Genomic DNA, 19,700 nt, shown 5'->3' on the forward strand with positions numbered 1-19,700 from the left:
AGAGTGGCTGCTATGGATGTTGTGTAGTGATGCACAGAACCGTTGGGTGAAATGGTCATAGCTGTGTTTTATTCATGATATTGACCAATCAGAAACAAGGAAAGGAACTAACAGTTTTATAAATTGTTATAAAGAGCTCATTGATTTCCATTACAAGCTATCAGAATTTCTTAAATCTTACTTTCTTTTTATATAAATATCCACAACTGCACCCAATTGCTTATTTTTGCTCAGTCTGGGACTCTGACTCTATCATAGTGTATAAGCCATAAATGCATGATGCATAATTTATGATATTCAGTTAACATTCAATTAAAAAATAAATAAATTATATATATAATTATAAAAAATAAATAAATGAATAAATATAAATAAATAAAAAAATAAATAAATTATAATTATTATTTTATATATATATATATATATATATATATATATATATATATATATATATATATATATATATATATATATATATATATATATATTATAATTATATCTCCATAAAAAATTTAATATTTCTGACTATTATTTCATATATCAGGCTTTACAGAGTCAAATTTTGAACAAAGGGCATCATTAACTAAATGACTGAGGATCAAACACTACCTGACGTTCAATCCATTCTGAACTCAAAAAACTCACGCAGAAACGTGTGTATCATTTCTAGGAGACACTAACCTCAGTATGTGCATCAGCCCAGAGCAATTGTGAACCAGCTTTGTCTATGGCCAGTCCATTAGGCCAGCCGAGATTATTATTTATCAGAACTACACGATCTGAACCATCCATACTGGAGCGCTCCAGCTTGGCATGTTCACCCCAGTCAGTCCAGTACATGTACCTGGAAGCAGATTTTATATTATTAATCATCACATACTGTGCATAGCTGCAGAAAAACATCTTAAAGGGATAGTTCACCCAAAAATGAAAATTTGATGTTTATCTGCTTACCCCCAGTACATCCAAGATGTAGGTGAATTTGTTTCTTCAGTCGAACACAAATTATGATTTTTAACTGCAACCGCTGCGTCTGTCAGTCAAATAATAGCAGTGGTTGGGAACTTCTACTCTAACAGTAAATAAACTTGCTTAGACAAATCCAAATTAAACCCTGCGGCTCGTGACGACACATTGATGTCCTAAGACACGAAACGATCGGTTTGTGTGAGAAATTTATATAATTTTTTACCTCTAATACACCACTATGTCCAACTCCGTTCAGCTTCCGGTTAGTGAGGTCAAAAAACGCGTTCTGATGTCTCGCCCATATACTTCAATGAGCGCGAGACATCACTTCCGTTGTCAGAGCCTCAGACCTCACTAACCGGAAGCTGAACGGAGTTGGACATAGTGGTGTATTAGAGGTAAAAAATTATATAAATACTGTTCTGTTTCTCACACAAACCGATCGTTTCATGTCTTAGGACATCAATGTGTCGTCACGAGCCGCAGGGTTTAATTTGGATTTGTCTATGGAAGTTTTTTCGACTCATTGTTCAAGTTCCCAATCACTGCTATTATTTGACTGACAGACGACAGCGGTTGCAGTTAAAAATCATAATTTGCGTTCAACTGAAGAAAAAAAGTCACCTACATCTTGGATGCACTGGGGGTAAGCAGATAAACATCAGATTTTCATTTTTGGGTGAACTATCCCTTTAATTTAAGAAAATCAGTGAGGGATTTTCTTAAATTAAGAGGGTTTTTTGCAGCTGGCTTAAAATGAAAATTTTAGTTTTAGTCTGTTGATAAGCTTGAAGGTCATCTATATGCAAGTATAATTCAAAACATTGGCATTTAATATTTACAGTCTCTCCCATCTTTTGGAAATATGGACCCAGAAAAAAAAGGAAAGAATTTTGTCCAAACAAATGCTTTCAGAACCAGAATATAATAAAGTTATTAGAAATACCACCTTCAAAGATATCACTCATTAGTTCATTCATTCAGTTCTACCCTTGTGGAAAAAAGGTGCATAATTTTATTGAATATGAACTTGTGTTGTACTTTAAATCTTGAAATTATATTCCTACAAACTTCACATGCAGATAATATATTTATGAAATAAAATGCCACTTAAGTGTAATTAAAGACTAGAGTTTCATGACTGTTTCTTAACACACTTAAGTACACTTTTAAAAAGTGCACTTCATAATGTCAAATTAAAAGTTTTACTTTAAAGTGCATTTTTTTTAAAATCAGTGCTTTAATCTTTTTTTGCAGTACTTTAAAGCACTTAATTTGATGTGTTGCCTAACAAGCACATGTAAATACAACATGACATACATTTCAATAGAAATAACATTAAAGTATATTTTAGTTTACCATAAATATAATTAGGAAAAAAGTGGGTATAACTGCACACTAAATTTCAGCTAATAGAATTTAATATAAATTTAAACTATAATACATTTTCATTTCATTGCCATTAAACATCACATTCAGTTTGCATTTAAGAAAATTTTTTAAGTAATGTTGCTAAAGTATACTTCTTTTTCACACATTGTGAATAACACGTATATCATCCTATATAAGGAAAGGATATTTATCAAGTCTATCTTTGATAAAAGATATGGCCTGAAATGAATTGTTTGGAGTCAAAACAGTGCAGGGCAAAACATTTACCCCATCTCATGGAACAGGGCGATAGCACGAGGGCTGTCCAGGTTCTGCCACACAAGCACTTTTCTCATGGAGCCATTGAGATTAGCAACCTCAATGCGGTTTGTCCCGGTGTCTGTCCAGTAGATTTTTCTGCCCACTGAATCCACTGCCAGACCATCTGTGGTCATTAGACCTGAAAGAGAGAGAAAATACCCCAAATGAATGAAAATTTGAGAGACTGGATAAAAGGAATTTAATATTACTGTAAGGAGTTTTGAGGGTAACTGTAAATGTATTATGGTCCCTTACCAGTTGAAATAATGTCCTCATGTTCTGTACCATTGATATTGGCTCTGCTGATTTTCTTTAACGTACTGTCTGACCAGTACACTTTACCTGTAAGAGCATGAAAATTTTCACAATGATTTTCCCTTGAATTCTAAGCCAAAGTGTCTATATATTGAGAATTTCCTTGTACCTTCTACAGCATCAACTCCAATGGCAATCGTGTTCTTCATAGACGCACTGACTGCCAGAACAACATCAGCAAAGTATGGGATGTCCAAAGAAATCATTCTGATGTCTGTCCGCCGGGCAAAGATAAGAAAGCTGTTCATTGCTGTAAGACAAGAGAGAACAATGGTGAAGGATTAGATAAATAAACAAGTTAAATTACTTTTTTCATACAACAAAAATATTTTTTAATATATTTTGTGCATTGTTTTAATTGCATTTAAATGTTAAAAGTAAACATGTTTAAAAAAATAAAATAAAAATGAAGGGGTTTTGAGCAGGGGTTTCCTTCATAGACATGATGGCAGCCCCTGTTATTAAACAAGCTGGCAGGATTTCAAAGAATAAAAAAAAAAAAAAAGTAAAGTAAAAAAAGTAAAGGCACAATATGTAATTAAAACCACTAGAGGTCACTTATTCAAAACAAAGGCGTAACTTCATGCCATGAATGACTGTGGAATCATGGGAGTTGTTGTCTTCATCTCGCCTATGGAAAGCAATCTAGAATAATAGACCACTTTGGAGCAGACGTCACAATGACGTCACTTGCAGCTGCGCGCACATAGTGGTTGCAGAAAAATAGTGGTAGCAATTGGAGAAAAATGTGCAAAATCCACAGAGTAAGAGAAAAATGTTTTGTTGTGCCTCTGGATGTTGGAATCGGAATGCAAAAAATATAGTCTTCATTTTTAAAGAAAACCATCATTGAAAACGTCCTTTGAAGCTAAACGGAGACGTTTCACAGACTGGACTGATGACACCTGCAAGGATTAGTCTACTATTTAAAGCAGTAAGTCTACATAATATTCACATATGCAGTTCAGAGGTCATACATACATAGCAGTTACAGCATTGAAATAATTTTTAAACCAATAACATTTCACATAGATAACTTTTAAACAGTCTATACAATTTTAATTTCACAATTCTGACTTTTTTCTTGCATTTGCGTGTTTATTACTCCCAGTTCGGACTTTATTACTCGCAATTGTGAGTTTATTTCACAATTCTGAGGAGAAAAAAGTCAGAATTGCGGGATAAATTGTAATTCAGAAAAGACAGAATAACGAGTATATCTCACAATTGTTTTTCTTTGTAAGAAATGTGAGATATAAACTCAGATTTGCGAGAAATAAAAGTCAGAATTGTGAGATATAAACTCGAAATTAACTTTTTATTCTTTTAATTCGTGACAAACAAAAACAAAACAAAAAACAAAGTTGCACGCGTCAAGAGACTTATACGCTTTTAGCTTCTCCTGAGTATAGGCTATACACTTGAGGTGTCAATCAGGTAAATATATATCTCTGGCCACTGGATGCTTGGCCATTTCGTTTCGTCATTGAACCACTGACAAGGTGCTATGGCAAACGGATCCGTAAGCTGTATCTCACTCTATGATCCCACTCGGTAATGTTAATTTTTTTTAAATAACAGTGCTTATCGCTGGGTGAAGCTGCTGTGATATGCCGACAACATTTAAAAAAAATAACAAATCAAAATATTATATAATGTTTCTAAATCTTAACTACTTTGAACCGCTTCGTCGTAACTCTCTAGTCGCACTGGTTATCACTCCCGGGTTTTCTGCAACCATGATGCGCGCGCATCCCGAATGTTTACAAACAGTAAATAGGCCTATAGAATATCATATTTTGAAAAGCTGAATGACTAAATGACTGTTGCTAAATGACATGCAATTCATTTTAAAATGTATGATGGAGATATCTCTTTCTGATTATGGTATGTTAGCCATTTGAAAAAATAGTGTTGTCTCTGACGCGTGGTAAAACATGGTACTCGCGGTAAATCAAGAAACAATTGAAACAAGCTTGCGCTTGCCTTAAACAGCATGAACAAAGTTCACACAGCTAATATAACCCTCAAAATGGATCTTTACAAAGTGTTCGTCATGCAGCATGACTAATCGCGTAAGTATGGTATTTATTTGGATGTTTACATTTGATTCTGAATGAGTTTGAGGCTATGCTCCGTGGCTAAAGCTAACATTACACACTGTTGGAGAGATTTATAAAGAATGAAGTTGTGTTTATGAATTATACAGATTGCAAGTGTTTAAAAAATGAAAATAACGACAGTCTTGTCTCCGTGAATACATTAAGAAACAATGGTAACTTTAACCACATTTAACAGTACATTAGCAACATGTTAACAAAACATTTAGAAATATGTAATATATCATGTCAGTTATTATTGCTCCATCTGGCATTTTTCGCTGTTGTCCTTGCTTGCTTACCTAGTCTGATGATTCAGCTGTGCACAGATCCAGACGTTAATACTGGCTGCCCTTGTCTAATGCCTTGAACATGAGCTGGCATATGCAAATATTGGGGTCATACATATTAATGATCCCGACTGTTACGTAACAGTCGGTGTTATGTTGAGATTCGCCTGTTCTTCGGAGGTCTTTTAAACAAATGAGATTTATATAAGAAGGAGGAAACAATGGAGTTTGAGTCTCACTGTATGTCATTTCCATGTACTGAACTCTTGTTAGTCAACTATGCCGAGGTAAATTCAATTTTCAATTCTAGGGCACCTTTAATACTAACCGTGTTGAGCTGTATAATAATGATCGGTTTGTGGATAAATGCATCCAAACAGTTGGACACCGGTCTAATAAAAGACAATATATCAAAGCATGCTTATTGTTTCCATGGTTTCTATAAAAGTAAAACTGGAAATTGAAGGTAGTGTAGATATGACGTCAGTGACAGGCGACGCAGTTACATGGTCCATGTCCTAGTTAAATTGCTGATTTCTCTGAATATAAACATTGTTGGAAACATTTGGGATAATGTAAGTATACAAGTCAACAAAATAATAACATTGTTTTTGTGGTTTTTGGATATTTTCATTTAAAATGTTACATATTGTGCGTTTAATTATAAAAGTGTCAAAAAAAAAAAAAATACAAGGAATAATTGACAACGGGTCGTTGAATTATTAGAAAATAACGCACACCCAAGGTGGTAATGCGGCTATGACGTGAAGCAGAGTTACACCTCAGGGGTGCATTATTTTCTAATAATTAGAAAATAATATAATAATTTTAAAACATTTCTCAGTTTTTTTGTCCTTACAATGCTCTTGTGTGTGAGACTAATTTCGTATGCATCTCATCCCACGCCTCCATTGCTAATACCAAAACGTCATTTCAGAGCTAGTAACAGCGGCTTGAGTCATTGATAGCAGACTAATTCAGTTTTAACGCAGTTATTAGAGAGTGTGTATGTTTTTACTGTATGTGTGTGCGTTTAAGTGGGAGAGAGAGCGGGAGAAAGACTATGTGCTTTCTGTGCATAATAAAACTTAATTTTGTGGCAAAAAAAACGTTTTCATCCAGTTGTTTACTATATTTATTTGCTTGGTTGGTGTCGTTGTGGGTTTTGGTTCTTTTGCTGTTGTAGGCTGTAAGAACCTTTGAAATCATTTGGCGAAGTGATATGGAACTGCAATGCAGTCAAGAACTGCCTGGAACTACTTTAACCGTGCATTTCCCTGAAAAGAATTGCACACCTTAGAACAACCTATCAGATTCAAGCATTCAACAGCAATGTATGTTTTTGTCTGCCAACATTTTCAGATATCTGGGGTTTTAGTCCAGATTAAAATTGTAAAAATGTTTTAAATGCAAACCAATGTTTGAAAATAAATATTAAGTCTAAAGTATTTGGTGTTGTTTGATAAAAACCATAAAAAATATAAAAATCTGAAAACATCAAACAGAAGTACTGACTTCCTTTCTTCTCTGTGACAAGCGGGTGTCAGAAACAGAAAGTTAACTGTTTTGTTTATGGGTAGCCAAGGCAACCACATTACTTCTGCTTTTCCATAAGCACCATCTACTGTCAGAGAAAGTGTGCATTTTTATTCAGTCCATCTCCTTCACTCGTTTCCAACATGCTTCTCGTTCATGTTGTAGTTTGGTTAGAGTGTACATGCTTCTTTATGCAGCACACACACAGATTTTTAAATGGTTGGTGGAAAAGAAGCATTCTAATTATTCCTGGTATTTTAAAGTGCCCACGATAATGCAGTAAAATGCATATTCATTACTGCAATACATCATCTTACTGAATGTGTACCTCACACATGCCACTGTTCCAGTAAACATCATGGTTTCTTTTGTAATTTGGTCTAACTCAAGTAAATGGTGGGCGAAGCTAGTGTAAATAGCCTTTGCCAACACAACGGGGTATTTTCATGTAGTGTAAATTAGCATACTGTCATTGCATGCACAGGAATAGTAGGTGCCATTTACTGAAACTGTAAATAAAACAAGCCTACAGTCAGATTTGATCGATGGCATTAAATGTCCAGAGTTGCCCACCGAGCAATTAAGTTAAGTAAGCAAAAAAGGACAAATCTTCTAGTGAATTCGAATTAAAACCAACTAAATGGTTTTCAGTCAGTGACTCTCACCTTCAGACATGCACCATGACATCATCACCACTGACACATCATTACGGTGACCCCTAAACCCCTACGGCAACTCAAAATGAGCATCAAATTTCAAAGATTCTTCTGCCCTTGCAACAAAAACCATGGACTGTCACCTGGAATCCCAAAAGCAAAGAACACCTGCAGCCATTTCATTAAATTTCAAGTCAATTGTGGAATTATGGTTACTGAATGAGGAGTTATTGCTGGTTCCTTAGATATTTGAGATGGGTAGAGCAGTATGGACTTATCGTCATTACCGTGAGTGCAAGTCTTGCCATCCGCCTGTAGGTTGATACCAGTGGGACATGCACAGCTTGAGGATTTGGGAGCAGGAGCCAGGAGGCAAAGGTGACTGCAGCCACCATTATTCACTGAACAGGGCGTCTGGACTTTAGACAGAAAGCAAAGAGTGGAGACAGGTGAGAGAGAGAGAGGGGAAGAAATGGCCGTTCAATCAGATGTAACAGATGCCTATCAGGCCTCTGGGTGTCCCGGTAGATCATAATACACCAATGAGACTCCAGACTGAAGATCAGTTATCACTGGCCTTAATCCACTGTCTGAAAACCCAAGACACTGGATACGGCAGAGACCCACATTCCTCTTTACCACATATCTGCTAGGTATGTGTGTGAATTTCAGTTGTCAGCGGGAAAAAGATGATGAATAGGAATGCTAACTTAAAGAATTATATTTAACTTATTTTATTTCAGTTTATAGAATACAGTTAAGGCATTAATTTAATTTGACATGCTGAATATACAATTTAAAAAAAAAAAAAAAAAAAAAAAAAAAAAAAACATTTACAGAAAATGTCTAAATTTTAGCCCTTAAAAAAAAAAAAAAAAAAAATCACTTGCACTGAAATATTTGCATGCAATACATGCAAAAATTCAGATGTGTTAATATACCCCTAGTCAAACTAGATGGAATTTAAACAATAATCTTAATTGGAATCTGATGCATTTTAATTTCGATCTAAAATTGTGTTTTAACCAAGTGGATGCGATACATGTGAAAATCAATCATAAAACAGAATCAATCATAACTGAAAAAAAAAAAATATATAAATATATATCTTTTATAAAACTAATATACTAAGTGTGAACTAAATTTAAAGTTTTCAGATGCTTAACTGCATTTTAATTGCAATTTAAAGGAAAATTAATATTAAATTTATATTAAATGCAATTAGTTGAACTTTACAGTGCTTTTTTAAGTACATCTTCACAAATATGGTTAAAGTGTACTGCAAGCATTTATGGTAAATTACAACATACTTTAAAGGTGCCATTGAAATTTTTTTTACAAGATGTAATTCTTTCTGTAAGTCTAAGGTGTCCCCTGAATGTGTCTGTGAAGTTTCAGCTCAAAATACCCCATAGATTTTAGATTTACCCCATAGCATAATTAGAAATGCGCCCCGATTCAGGGCTGTGGCCCCTTTGATTGCTCGCGCTCTCCGCCCCCCAGAGCTCTCGACTTTATCATTGCATAAACAAAGTTTACACAGCTAATATAACCCTCAAAATGGATCTTTACAAAGTGTTTGTCATGCAACATGTCTAATCGCGTAAATATGGTATTTATTTGGATGTTTACATTTGATTCTGAATGAGTTTGATAGTGCTCTGTGGCTAAAGCTAACATTACACTGTTGGAGAGATTTATAAAGAATGAAGTTGTGTTTATGAATTATACAGGCTGAGTGTTTAAAAATGAAAATAGCGACGGCTCTTGTCTCAGTGAATACAGTAAGAAACAATGGTAACTTTAACCACATTTAACAGTACATTAGCAACATGCTAACGAAACATATAGAAAGAATTTACAAATATCACTAAAAATATCATGATATCATGGATCATGTCAGTTATTATTGCTCCATCTGCCATTTTTCGCTATTGTCCTTGCTTGCTTACCTAGTCTGATGATTCGACTGTGCACATCCAGACATTAATACTGGCTGCCCTTGTGTAATGCCTTTCATAATGTTGGGAATATGGGCTGGCATATGCAAATATTGGGGCATACACCCTGACTGTTACGTAACAGTCTGTGTTATGCTGAGATTCGTCTGTTCTTCGGAGGTCTTTTAAACAAATGAGATTTATATAAGGAGGAGGAAACAACGGAGTTTGAGACTCACTGTATGTCATTTCCATGTACTGAACTCTTGTTATTCAACTATGCCGAGGTAAATTCAATTTTTAATTCGATGGAACCTTTAATGTAATTTCTATGAAACTAGTTTAACTTTAAAAGCTTTTTTGGTTACACTATTTTAAGGTGTCCTTATTAAAGTGTAATTATATATTTAAGTAATGAGTAATATTAATTAACTACATGTACTTACTATAGGGTTAGGATTAGGGTTTAATAATTATACTAAGTACATGTAACACAGACAATAAAATAAAGTGTTATTGCTTTTTCCCCCCACTGGACTGGACAGTGCTGGCAAAGAAACCAACAAGTGAACTCATTCAATACTATTTAAAAAGCAACTCAGGATGAACCTCATGATCTTGGTTGAGAGAACATCCAAAGTGTAATGTATATTTGGTACCAGTATTATTGATACATAATATCTCTATTGTTATAATGAAAGTTGTGATTACCGATACATAACTCTATTGTGCCATTTTACCTGTAGTTCTATGATGGTGGAACATGTGAATGTCCATGAGGTTTTCAAGGTTTTCTGCCAGCGTTCTTCGGTCCAAACCAGTAAGCTTGTCTGCACTTTGGATGCTCTTGGATTGCCAGTCTGTCCAGTAAATTTTGTCTTCATGGAGTGTCAACCCAAATGGATGAGGCAACTGACTGCCAATCAACACCTTTAATAGAGAAGAATGAATTGCAACCTTTAGCCTACTTAAATAAAAAGAGAGAGAGACACACACATACACACTCATTTCTACCTGTCTGCCTGATCCATCAAAGTTGCCATACTCAATGGTCTTAATGCTAGCATCTGCCCAGTACAGTCTCTCTGTGTTGTAGTCGATTGCCAACCCATTAGGCCACGTCAGGTTTGTTGAGATGATAACAGTACGGTTGGATGCATCCATTCCAGCACGCTCAATCTTAGGATTTGCACCCCAATCTGTCCAGTACATGAATCTATGGTGAGACAAAACAAATAAGGTTATGTACCCTTTTTTATAATGTTGTGTAAGCATCCAAAGCTACTGCAATACTGTCCAAATGACTATACAGCATCTTCCATTTATTTTGGCACCCTTGGTAAATAGACTAAAAATTCTATTATAATTCTACTTTTAAAAAATGTTGATGTATTATACACTGGTAACGCCAAGGTCATGGGTTTGACTCCCAGGGATTGCAATAACTGATAAAAGGTAAATTTGAATGCAATGTATGTCGCTTTGAATTAAAGTGTCTGCTAAATGCATAAATGTAAATGTTTTAAGTTCACCTGCCTGATTAACACTCAAGTAATAAAACCACGATTTCCTGTTTCACTGGGATAAAAAAATGAGGTCATGCACAGGCCAAATTCCTTTACTCATCCATGACTATGGGAAAGACCCAATAAAGTAATGATGTGTGACAAAAGGCTGTTGTGTTGCACAAATCAGGAAATGGCTATAAGAAAATGGCTCTGCTGTCGAAAAGGGCAATTTCCATTATTCAATCATTATCAATGGAAGTACCTCATCCCAAATGTGAAATCTTTGAAGTTATGGAGTTGTTTTCCCCCTAAAGGCCCTGGACAACTAGTAAGATATATGGTATCATGAACTACAAGTACCAGCAGAATAAATCAACACCTGACTGACCCTGTCAGGAAGCTTACACTGGCCATGACTGGATCTTCCAGCAAGATATTGGGTCTCATTCACATTCTTATTTACACATACTTTGAACAGACAAGAGATCTTCTCACAAATTACGCACAATTCACAACAGGTGTGCACTGGCATGAATTAGTTCTTAACCTTGGTCTAAGGTTAAGGAATTCAGAGTGTTCTAAATGAACGTCCATGTGCCTAAGGCTAGTAATTTGCATAAAACAACAAAAAATTCCATATAAGGGCTTTTTGTGCATCCTCTCCTGTACAGAAATACAACAAACAATTGTAAAATCAAGTTTTTTCCACTTGCGTAATTTAGCAAAGATGAAATAGTGTTTGCAGTCTTTCTTCAAATCTCCCTCTTGCTAATTCTGTCTCCTCGACTGTCATATGCCCCCTAACTTTGATTGGTTAGACGTTTGTTGTTGGTGTCGGCCTGAATAACTTCCAAACAGTGTTGTTCAAAAAATACATACCCCACCTTTAATTGTGCTATACAAATTAAATCACATTGACAATTTATAAGTGGAAGCAATAGATTCATCAGTAGGCTGTATATAAATGAATCTGCATTTTTATACAGAGGAACTTATCGTAGCTCGAGGTTTGTAAAACCCACTCTCACACCCCACACCCATTCTGATCTTCTCTCCATGCATCCATCAACACTTCCGACAACCCCCTGTCCTGCCCTCCTGCACTTCGGGTCTGTGAAAATGATGTGCGTCGTGTCTTCCGGAAACAGAAGACATCGAAAGCACCAGGCCCAGATGGAGTTACACCAGCCTGTCTAAAACCTGTGCTGACCAGCTGGCCCCTGTCTTCACACAGATCTTTAACAGATCACTGGAGCTATGCAAAGTTCCTTTCTCCTTCATATGCTCCACCATCATCCCCATCCCAAAGAAACCCAAAAAAAAAAAAAAAAAAAAAAAAAAAAAAAAAAACAGGACTTAATGACTAGAGACCTGTTGCCTTAAAAGATTAGTTAACTTTAGAAATAAAATTTCCTGAAAAAAGAGCTAGTGCAAGACGAGCATTTGTGGTTGTGTATATATATAATTTTTTTTTAGAAAATGACAGATTGCTTCACTAGATAAGACCCTTATTCATTGGCTGGGATCATGTAGAGCCCTCTGAAGCTGCATTGAAACTGCAATTTGGACCTTCAAACTGTTCAAACTGCTGAAATCCACTATATGGAGAAAAATCCTGGAATGTTTTCCTCAAAAACCTTAATTTCTGTTCAATCTTGGATGACATGGGGGTGAGTAAATTATCAGGGAATTTTAACTCTGAAGTGAACTAATTCTTTAACATCTGTGGTCATAAAGTCATTTGAAAGACTGGTGTCGGCCTACCTGAAGGATATTACTGGACACTTGCTGGATCCTCTGCAATTTTCTTATCAAGCAAACAGGTCTATGAATCCTGCAACATCTGGACAAACCTATGTGAAGATCCTGTTTGTGGACTTCAGCTCGGCCTTCAACACCATCATCCCTAACCTCCTCCTGTACAAATTAACATCTCTCTCTCTCTGCCCTCCTCCATCTGTCAGTGGATCACGAACTTCCTGACAGACAGGCAACAGCTAGTGAGGCTGGAAAAATTCTCATTCAACACCCGCACGATCAGCACTGGCGCCCCCCAGAGATATGTGCTCTCTCCACTGCTCTTCTCTCTCTACACCAATGACTTCACTGCAAAAGACCCCTCTATCAAGCTCCTGAAGTTCACAAGTGACACCACACTTAATGGCCTCATCCAGGATGGTGACGGGTCTGTCTACAGGTTAAAGAGCTGGATGTCTGGTGCAGTCAGTCAGTTGATAAATAGCTATTGCGATCTCAGAATTCTGGACAGTTGATAATACCTAGAATATCAAAATCAACTGCAGGCGGTAGATCCTTTTCCAAAGTTTAGGTGCTAAATAGGAACAGTCTTCCTATCACTGTTCGGGAAGCAGACACACTCATTCAGTTTTAATCTAGAATAAAAACACATCTATTTAAACATGCATACACAGAACACACTACCTACTTCTATGATTCAAATCATGTAAATTGTTAGGCTGCATAGATTAGGTCAGCCGGAACCGGGAACACTTCCCATAACACCTGATGTACTCGCTACATCATAAGGAGAATGGCGTCTACGCTAATATTAGTCTCTCTCTGTTTATCTCTAGGTTTGCCGCAGCCTGCCAGATCAAGGCCGTATCCAGATGAGATGAAGGACCTGCATCTAGACATGATGATAATGCAGCCCTGACGTTTCAACTAAACTATCCCCTGCGAAGGCCCATTTCCCTTTCCCTATGTATAGATAAAACACTTTTTAAAAAAGACCAAGCTTCTGCGCACATACACACTCAAACACGCAAACCTATAGACTAAACACGTAAACGAATGGCAAGAATGCATTAAAGGTATTCGGTTTTTCAGAAGGAAAGTTGTCATTTAAGCAGCCCCTAAAGTAATAATTAACAGTTATTACAATGGAAGTGATTCAATCAAAAACCAACTTTAGCTCGATAAGAATTTTCCTATTGTCACTGTGAAGCTGCTTTGAAACAATATGTATTGTGAAAAGTGCTATATAAATGAAGATGACTTGACTTGACGACAACAACCTGGAGCTGAACACGTTCAAAACAGTGGAGATGATTGTGGACTTTAGGAGAAACACCCCAGCACTCCCCAGCACCTTTTTGACCTACCCGCCGATTGGGTCAACAACAATGTCCCGGGGACGATCAAGATTCTCCCAGATCAGAACTGTACGCATGCTTCCATCTGTGTTTGAAACTTCAATCCGGTCAGTGCCTAAAAGTGTTATGAATGGGAAAAAAATAAATAAAAAACAATCAATGTTTTCTCAACAACAATGGGGAAAATTAGCTGTAAAAAAAAAAAAAAAAAAAAAAAAAAAAAAAACACAACCTTAAAATGTAGCTTAATAATGACAATTATTGAGAAAAAAGATATCATGAAAAAAGATAAACATATATATTCCACTTGGTCTGAAAGATGAACCAATAAAAGATCAGTACCTGCATCAGTCCAGTACAGTTTATGTGTAAGCCAATCAATAGCTAGACCTGCAGGGCTTTCCAAGCTTGTGTCCACCACAACCTGCAACCAAATTGAATATCATCTGTCAAATTACACGAAAATACATTACAGCAACCAACTTTATAAGGGAGAATTTATTGGCTTTTGCTAGTTTGTTCTCCAGGGGTCAGTATTTTACACATTTCTCCCCATTATATACTAAAACATTGCATAGTTTATACATTAGACATCCAACAGCAGTGACGTCCACAGACCTAAGCAAAGGCAAGGATAGAGGAGTAACAAAAAGGGCACTTAAAATATATCATTTGTACTTACACATAACATTGTGTTTGATTTTATTATTCCATCATTATATATTTTAGATTTTAATTCCATTCTCACAACACCTTACTAAATACAAGGATGTACCATGGTGTGTGTGAGCATGCATTTATCTATATGGATGAACTTCAAAGAATGTCAAGGTGTTATCCTTAAAATATTAATTAGATTATATATAAAATTAAAATGACATTAAATATATAAAATTTAAACATTAAAAACATATTAAGAGTAATCTGAAGTTCATCCACTTCAATGACAACCCAGCTAACAAAAATATGTTATGAAAAGTATTAATTAAAGTTATTCCTGAATGTTCTCCCAACATTTAAAATTACCAGTTTTTCAAATGTTTTTTTAAAAAAAATCTTGATTTTGCAAACGTTACAGGAACATTCCATTTTATTAATTCTGCAAACACTCTGGAAACGTTACTTTTGATGTTCTCTGAATATTTCAAAACAAGAAGTACTGTACATTTAAAAACATGTTAGATGAACATCCAGCTTAAACATTTCAGAAAAAAAACACCATGAACAATGTATAAATAATGTTATGTTACCATTTTGAGAAAATGATTAAATATGATAACTTTGAATGAACATCTTATTAATGTTACTGGAAGAAGGTTTGTTCATAACTTTGAGGGTGCCTTGCCACAACGTTAGCCAAAGTTCTGAGAATGTTAGCTGAAAACAGATACTTTCAACAGAAAATTACTTTCACTTCAATTCTTTTCATATTAATATAATGAGATTTTTATTGTAATGTTAATATTTAGGACTGTAATATCAAGCCAAATGCAAGTAAAAGTTTTCATGTAATAGCGGTCTAATTTCTTCAACTTTTGCTACTAGTCAAACAGCTCATTCAGTTTGTCACTTTTCTTTAGTGATATATGAAAGACCAATACACTGAATTAAATTTCTACTACACTGAAAGCATGTGACAGGATGTCATGTTTGAAGACACATACTCTCACTGTAGGTGTAATAGGAAATGCAGAAGCAACAGAGTTTTATGTTTTTGTAAATATATGATGAACAGCCACAAAGAACAGTACCTGTTCTACCTACCTGTTAATCACCTAAAGCTACTCTATGCTTTTTCTTCAGTGCTTTTACCAGTTGTAAAGGACATGTCATTACCGCTTAATCATTATCAATTATGAATTTATGGGTGATTATCATAAGGTTGTTTTTTATATTAGACAAAATAATAAATCTGTTTCTGGGTCTCAGGCTAAATTCCTGCTAACCTCCTGTTTGGTGCCATCCCATTTTGCTCTGTTGATAGAATCAGTGGTGACGTCGGTCCAGTATATATATCGCTCACTGGAATCCCAGTCCAGGGCAACTGCATTTCGAATATCAGCCAGTGGAATGACATCATCCAACTTGTCTTCAGTGTCAAAGCTGATTCGACGGATGTCCGTCCTTCGGGCAAAAAGCAGGAACTTGTCAAGACCTGATCAAAGACCAAAGGTCTCCTGTCAGTTCTTCAGATTTGAAAAGTTCATCAGTATAGACAAGTCAAAAATGTGAAAGGAAAATGACAAATTTGTTAAATGACATTTATTATTCATGTTTGTGGCTGTATTAATTTTTGTTACTTGTAAACAAGGATGGTTAGTTGATAAAGAGAGCAGCTGCAATTGACAGATTATTGATTATTAACATGTATACATATTAGTACAAGTATGATTTCTAAGGCTACATTTTATTGCACTATAAAAAAGCAACTAACTTTTGAGTCTCAAATATTAAGAAAAGCAATTTTCTTAATATTTGCTTTAGATTGTTTCTGTGCGTGCACACACCCTAAGCGAGCACACAGAAAGTCACCTCTCAGACAGCACACGAGTACTGAATTGAGTTATTTTCCACGTCTTCTTGAGCAAATACACACAAAATTATGTCAAAATGCCCATTTTGACGAGTAGCTGCATAAACAGACTTAAAGATGCAGTAAGCAATTTCTGAGAAACGCTGTTGAAAGTGGATCGGACTGAGAGCCAAAACACTTGTAACCAATCACCACTAAGGGACGTATGCACTCATTAGGGGGAAGGTGCCTGTGTTGCATATGGTGTTTGTGAATTTGGGGGTCAAGAAAGGGGTGTGATCCTTTTGGGTAGGGACGTTTTGTTTTTGGTGATTTCAAATATCAACAGCAATTTTCAGAAATAGCTTACTGCACCTTTAAGTGAACAAACATTCAAGAAAATATCGGATGCGTGTCAATCGCTCATCCATGTCTTTATGGACCTTGCTTTGTGCACTGGTGTGCAGTCATGTTAGAAAAGGAAGGGGCCATCCCCGAACTCTTCCCACAAAGTTGGGAGCATGATATTGTCCAAAATATCTTGGTATGTCACTGTGTGCCTCAGCATGCGTTGACACCGCTCTGTGATTTTACGTGGCCTACCACTTCGTGGCTGAGTTGCTGTTGTTCCCAATTGCTTCCACTTTATGATACCACTAACAGTTGACCGTGGAATATTTAGTAGTGAGGAAATTTCACGAATGGACTTATTGCACAGGTGGCAACCTATCACAGTACCACGCTTAAATTCACTGAGCTCCTGAGAGCGACCCATTCTTTCACAAATGTTTGGAGAAGCAGTCTGCATGCCTAGGTGCTTGATTTTATACACCTGTGGCCATGGAAGTGATTGGAACACCTGAATTCAATGATTTGGAGGGGTGTCCCAATACTTTTGCCAATATAATGTATATATATATTATTATATATATATATATATATATATAATATATATAATAATATATATTCAGGGCACTATATATATATATTATATATATAGTGCCCTGAGTCACTATTTTTATTTTTTAGCTAGTTAATAGTTATACTTGTTAATAATAATGATATGGTCACAATTTTCTGTCAAACAGTAGCCTATACTTGTACTGCTTTGAACTGTATTGCATAAAGACTGGTATCATTATATCATTTAAAATTTTTTGTATTGACTAAGTACCGGTAGGCTAATTTGACTTAATATATAGTAATATAGTGGTGTCGATTTAAAGATGCACCACTTAGGCAATTATCTCTTTCAACAGATTCTTATTGAGGGCTTAAGCCCCCTTGAGGATGAAATCCTAGAACCGCCCCTGGTCCAAACTACATTTTTCTGAACAAAGGGTGGATACTGTACAATATAGCTGAAATATTAAGGGTTTTTGAGTTCCCATCATGTATTGCAGCATGAATAAATTATGCAGCTACTTTACTATTGTTTTGGTCTTTGCTGACTTTATTTCAACTTTTGTTGTTTTATCATTACTGTTAGTCATTTGTAGTGTTGTAATGTTAAAAGCTTTTTTTATATAACATTTTTTGATTATCACCATTTGTTTGTTATATATCTCAAAACAATAAATCAATTTATTGTGTTACAAATTGAAAATTTGCTAAGCAAGAAATCTGTTGCTGTCTTCATGAATTTATTGGCTAAATGAGCATTTTGCACTTATTGAATGAACAAATTCAAATATAGTATTGTTACTTTTACAATTATTACAAAAATCATGTATAATTATTATTAAGACAATAGTTAAGAGAACTTCTGAATGCATCATGTTATCTATTGAAAGTATAACTCAATTTCTGCCAGTTACCCAGAACGCATCTGTGAGACTACATTAAACTCTCGTCTTGTAATCCCTTTAAAAGCCTGCTGTCAGTGAGTGAGAGGCTCTTCTTGGTTTCAACACAATAATGCACACAATCACTTTTTGGAAGTTTGTATTGCACTTCTCACATAACTGTCCCCTTAAGGTAAAGGGCTTATGTTGTAGCATGAATAAGGATAAATAACTAAAAAAAGAAGTACTTACTCTGGGCACAGTTATAGTGGTCCACCTTTTTAAAGCCTGTAGGACATGTACAGGTGTAGGTTTTATTGCTTGGAAGACACAGGTGACTGCAGCCCCCATTATTGCTCCCACAGCGATTTCTCCCTCCTAAAAAATAATAACTCTTTTAAAATGAATATTATTTCCTCAATCCAGGCTCTTTGGAAAAACATGACAGTGGTGACATTTTTTTTTTTTGAGGTCATAGCACAGTATTGTGTAAGAAACAGGATGGAAATAAGTCTTTATTAGTCGATAATCTGCCCCTGTAAAATCATAATTTGTGTGAAAAGGAATAAAAGTTGTTGGGGTTTTACAGACACTATCGTTCATTTCAGCTGAAAACTGTACTGAAGTGTATGTATAGGTAAATTTTTTTCCCATATGAGCCTATGTTGCAGTTACTTTAAAACGCATTTATAAACATTGTACACTGTAATCATTGTCTACTGTACTATGAGTAATAAGGACTTCTGTTTATTTGACCTGCAGGTTGCCTCTGGGGGTGCAGCGTGTGGATGTCCATGGGAAAATGCAGCTTGTTCCGGATGACCTCTTGGTTTTTGCCAGTAAACTTGTTTGCACTGTTGATACTCTTGGTGTGCCAGTCAGTCCAGTAAAGACTGTCTTCAAACACTGTGATGGCAAAAGGATGTGGAAGACCTGGAAGACAGAAAGATGGTTTAGAGTTTAGAATTATGACTGGACTGCTGTCGTTAACTATTGTTAAGCAATAATTAACGACTGCACACCAAAACTCAAGATCTCATGTGTTACAGGAAGTGGAGTGTTTTCCAATAATCAATACTCTGATGATTCATAATCCTCCTGTTATGTTTAAGAGTGAAAATCAAGCTAAAATGTTATATTTGGTCAAATTATTTCAGGGTTCTCCACTACAATGAATAGCTGCAAAAAAAACAAACAAACAAACAAACAAAAAACTCATAGGCTTTATGGAATGTCAAGCTTTTTGTCTACACTTTCTACGTTCAGGTCAAATCTGGCCCATG

The 19,700-nt window shown here is 35.6% G+C and overlaps 1 protein-coding gene across 5 annotated transcripts in view; it reads right to left on the bottom strand.

Annotated features, from left to right (window-relative positions):
• lrp4 (low density lipoprotein receptor-related protein 4) overlaps nt 1-19,700 on the bottom strand; it is a 133,998-nt gene that overhangs the window by 20,422 nt on the left and 93,876 nt on the right. For all 5 annotated transcript variants that reach the window (XR_010896464.1, XM_067401325.1, XM_067401324.1 and 2 more), the window contains 12 exons: nt 19,174-19,350; nt 18,670-18,795; nt 16,068-16,276; nt 14,464-14,545; nt 14,131-14,236; nt 10,512-10,713; nt 10,238-10,427; nt 7,845-7,976; nt 3,086-3,226; nt 2,917-3,003; nt 2,629-2,800; nt 682-844 (listed from right to left, as the gene is read on the bottom strand). Coding sequence is in view for 4 of the 5 variants with exons in the window: in XM_067401325.1 (XP_067257426.1) it covers nt 682-844; nt 2,629-2,800; nt 2,917-3,003; nt 3,086-3,226; nt 7,845-7,976; nt 10,238-10,427; nt 10,512-10,713; nt 14,131-14,236; nt 14,464-14,545; nt 16,068-16,276; nt 18,670-18,795; nt 19,174-19,350 (1,787 nt within the window). In the remaining variant the exon portion in view is untranslated. The remainder of the gene's footprint in view (nt 1-681; nt 845-2,628; nt 2,801-2,916; nt 3,004-3,085; nt 3,227-7,844; nt 7,977-10,237; nt 10,428-10,511; nt 10,714-14,130; nt 14,237-14,463; nt 14,546-16,067; nt 16,277-18,669; nt 18,796-19,173; nt 19,351-19,700) is intronic.

Source organism: Chanodichthys erythropterus, chromosome 11 (genome assembly GCF_024489055.1).
Source record: "Chanodichthys erythropterus isolate Z2021 chromosome 11, ASM2448905v1, whole genome shotgun sequence".
In the NCBI taxonomy this organism is placed as follows: domain Eukaryota; kingdom Metazoa; phylum Chordata; class Actinopteri; order Cypriniformes; family Xenocyprididae; genus Chanodichthys; species Chanodichthys erythropterus.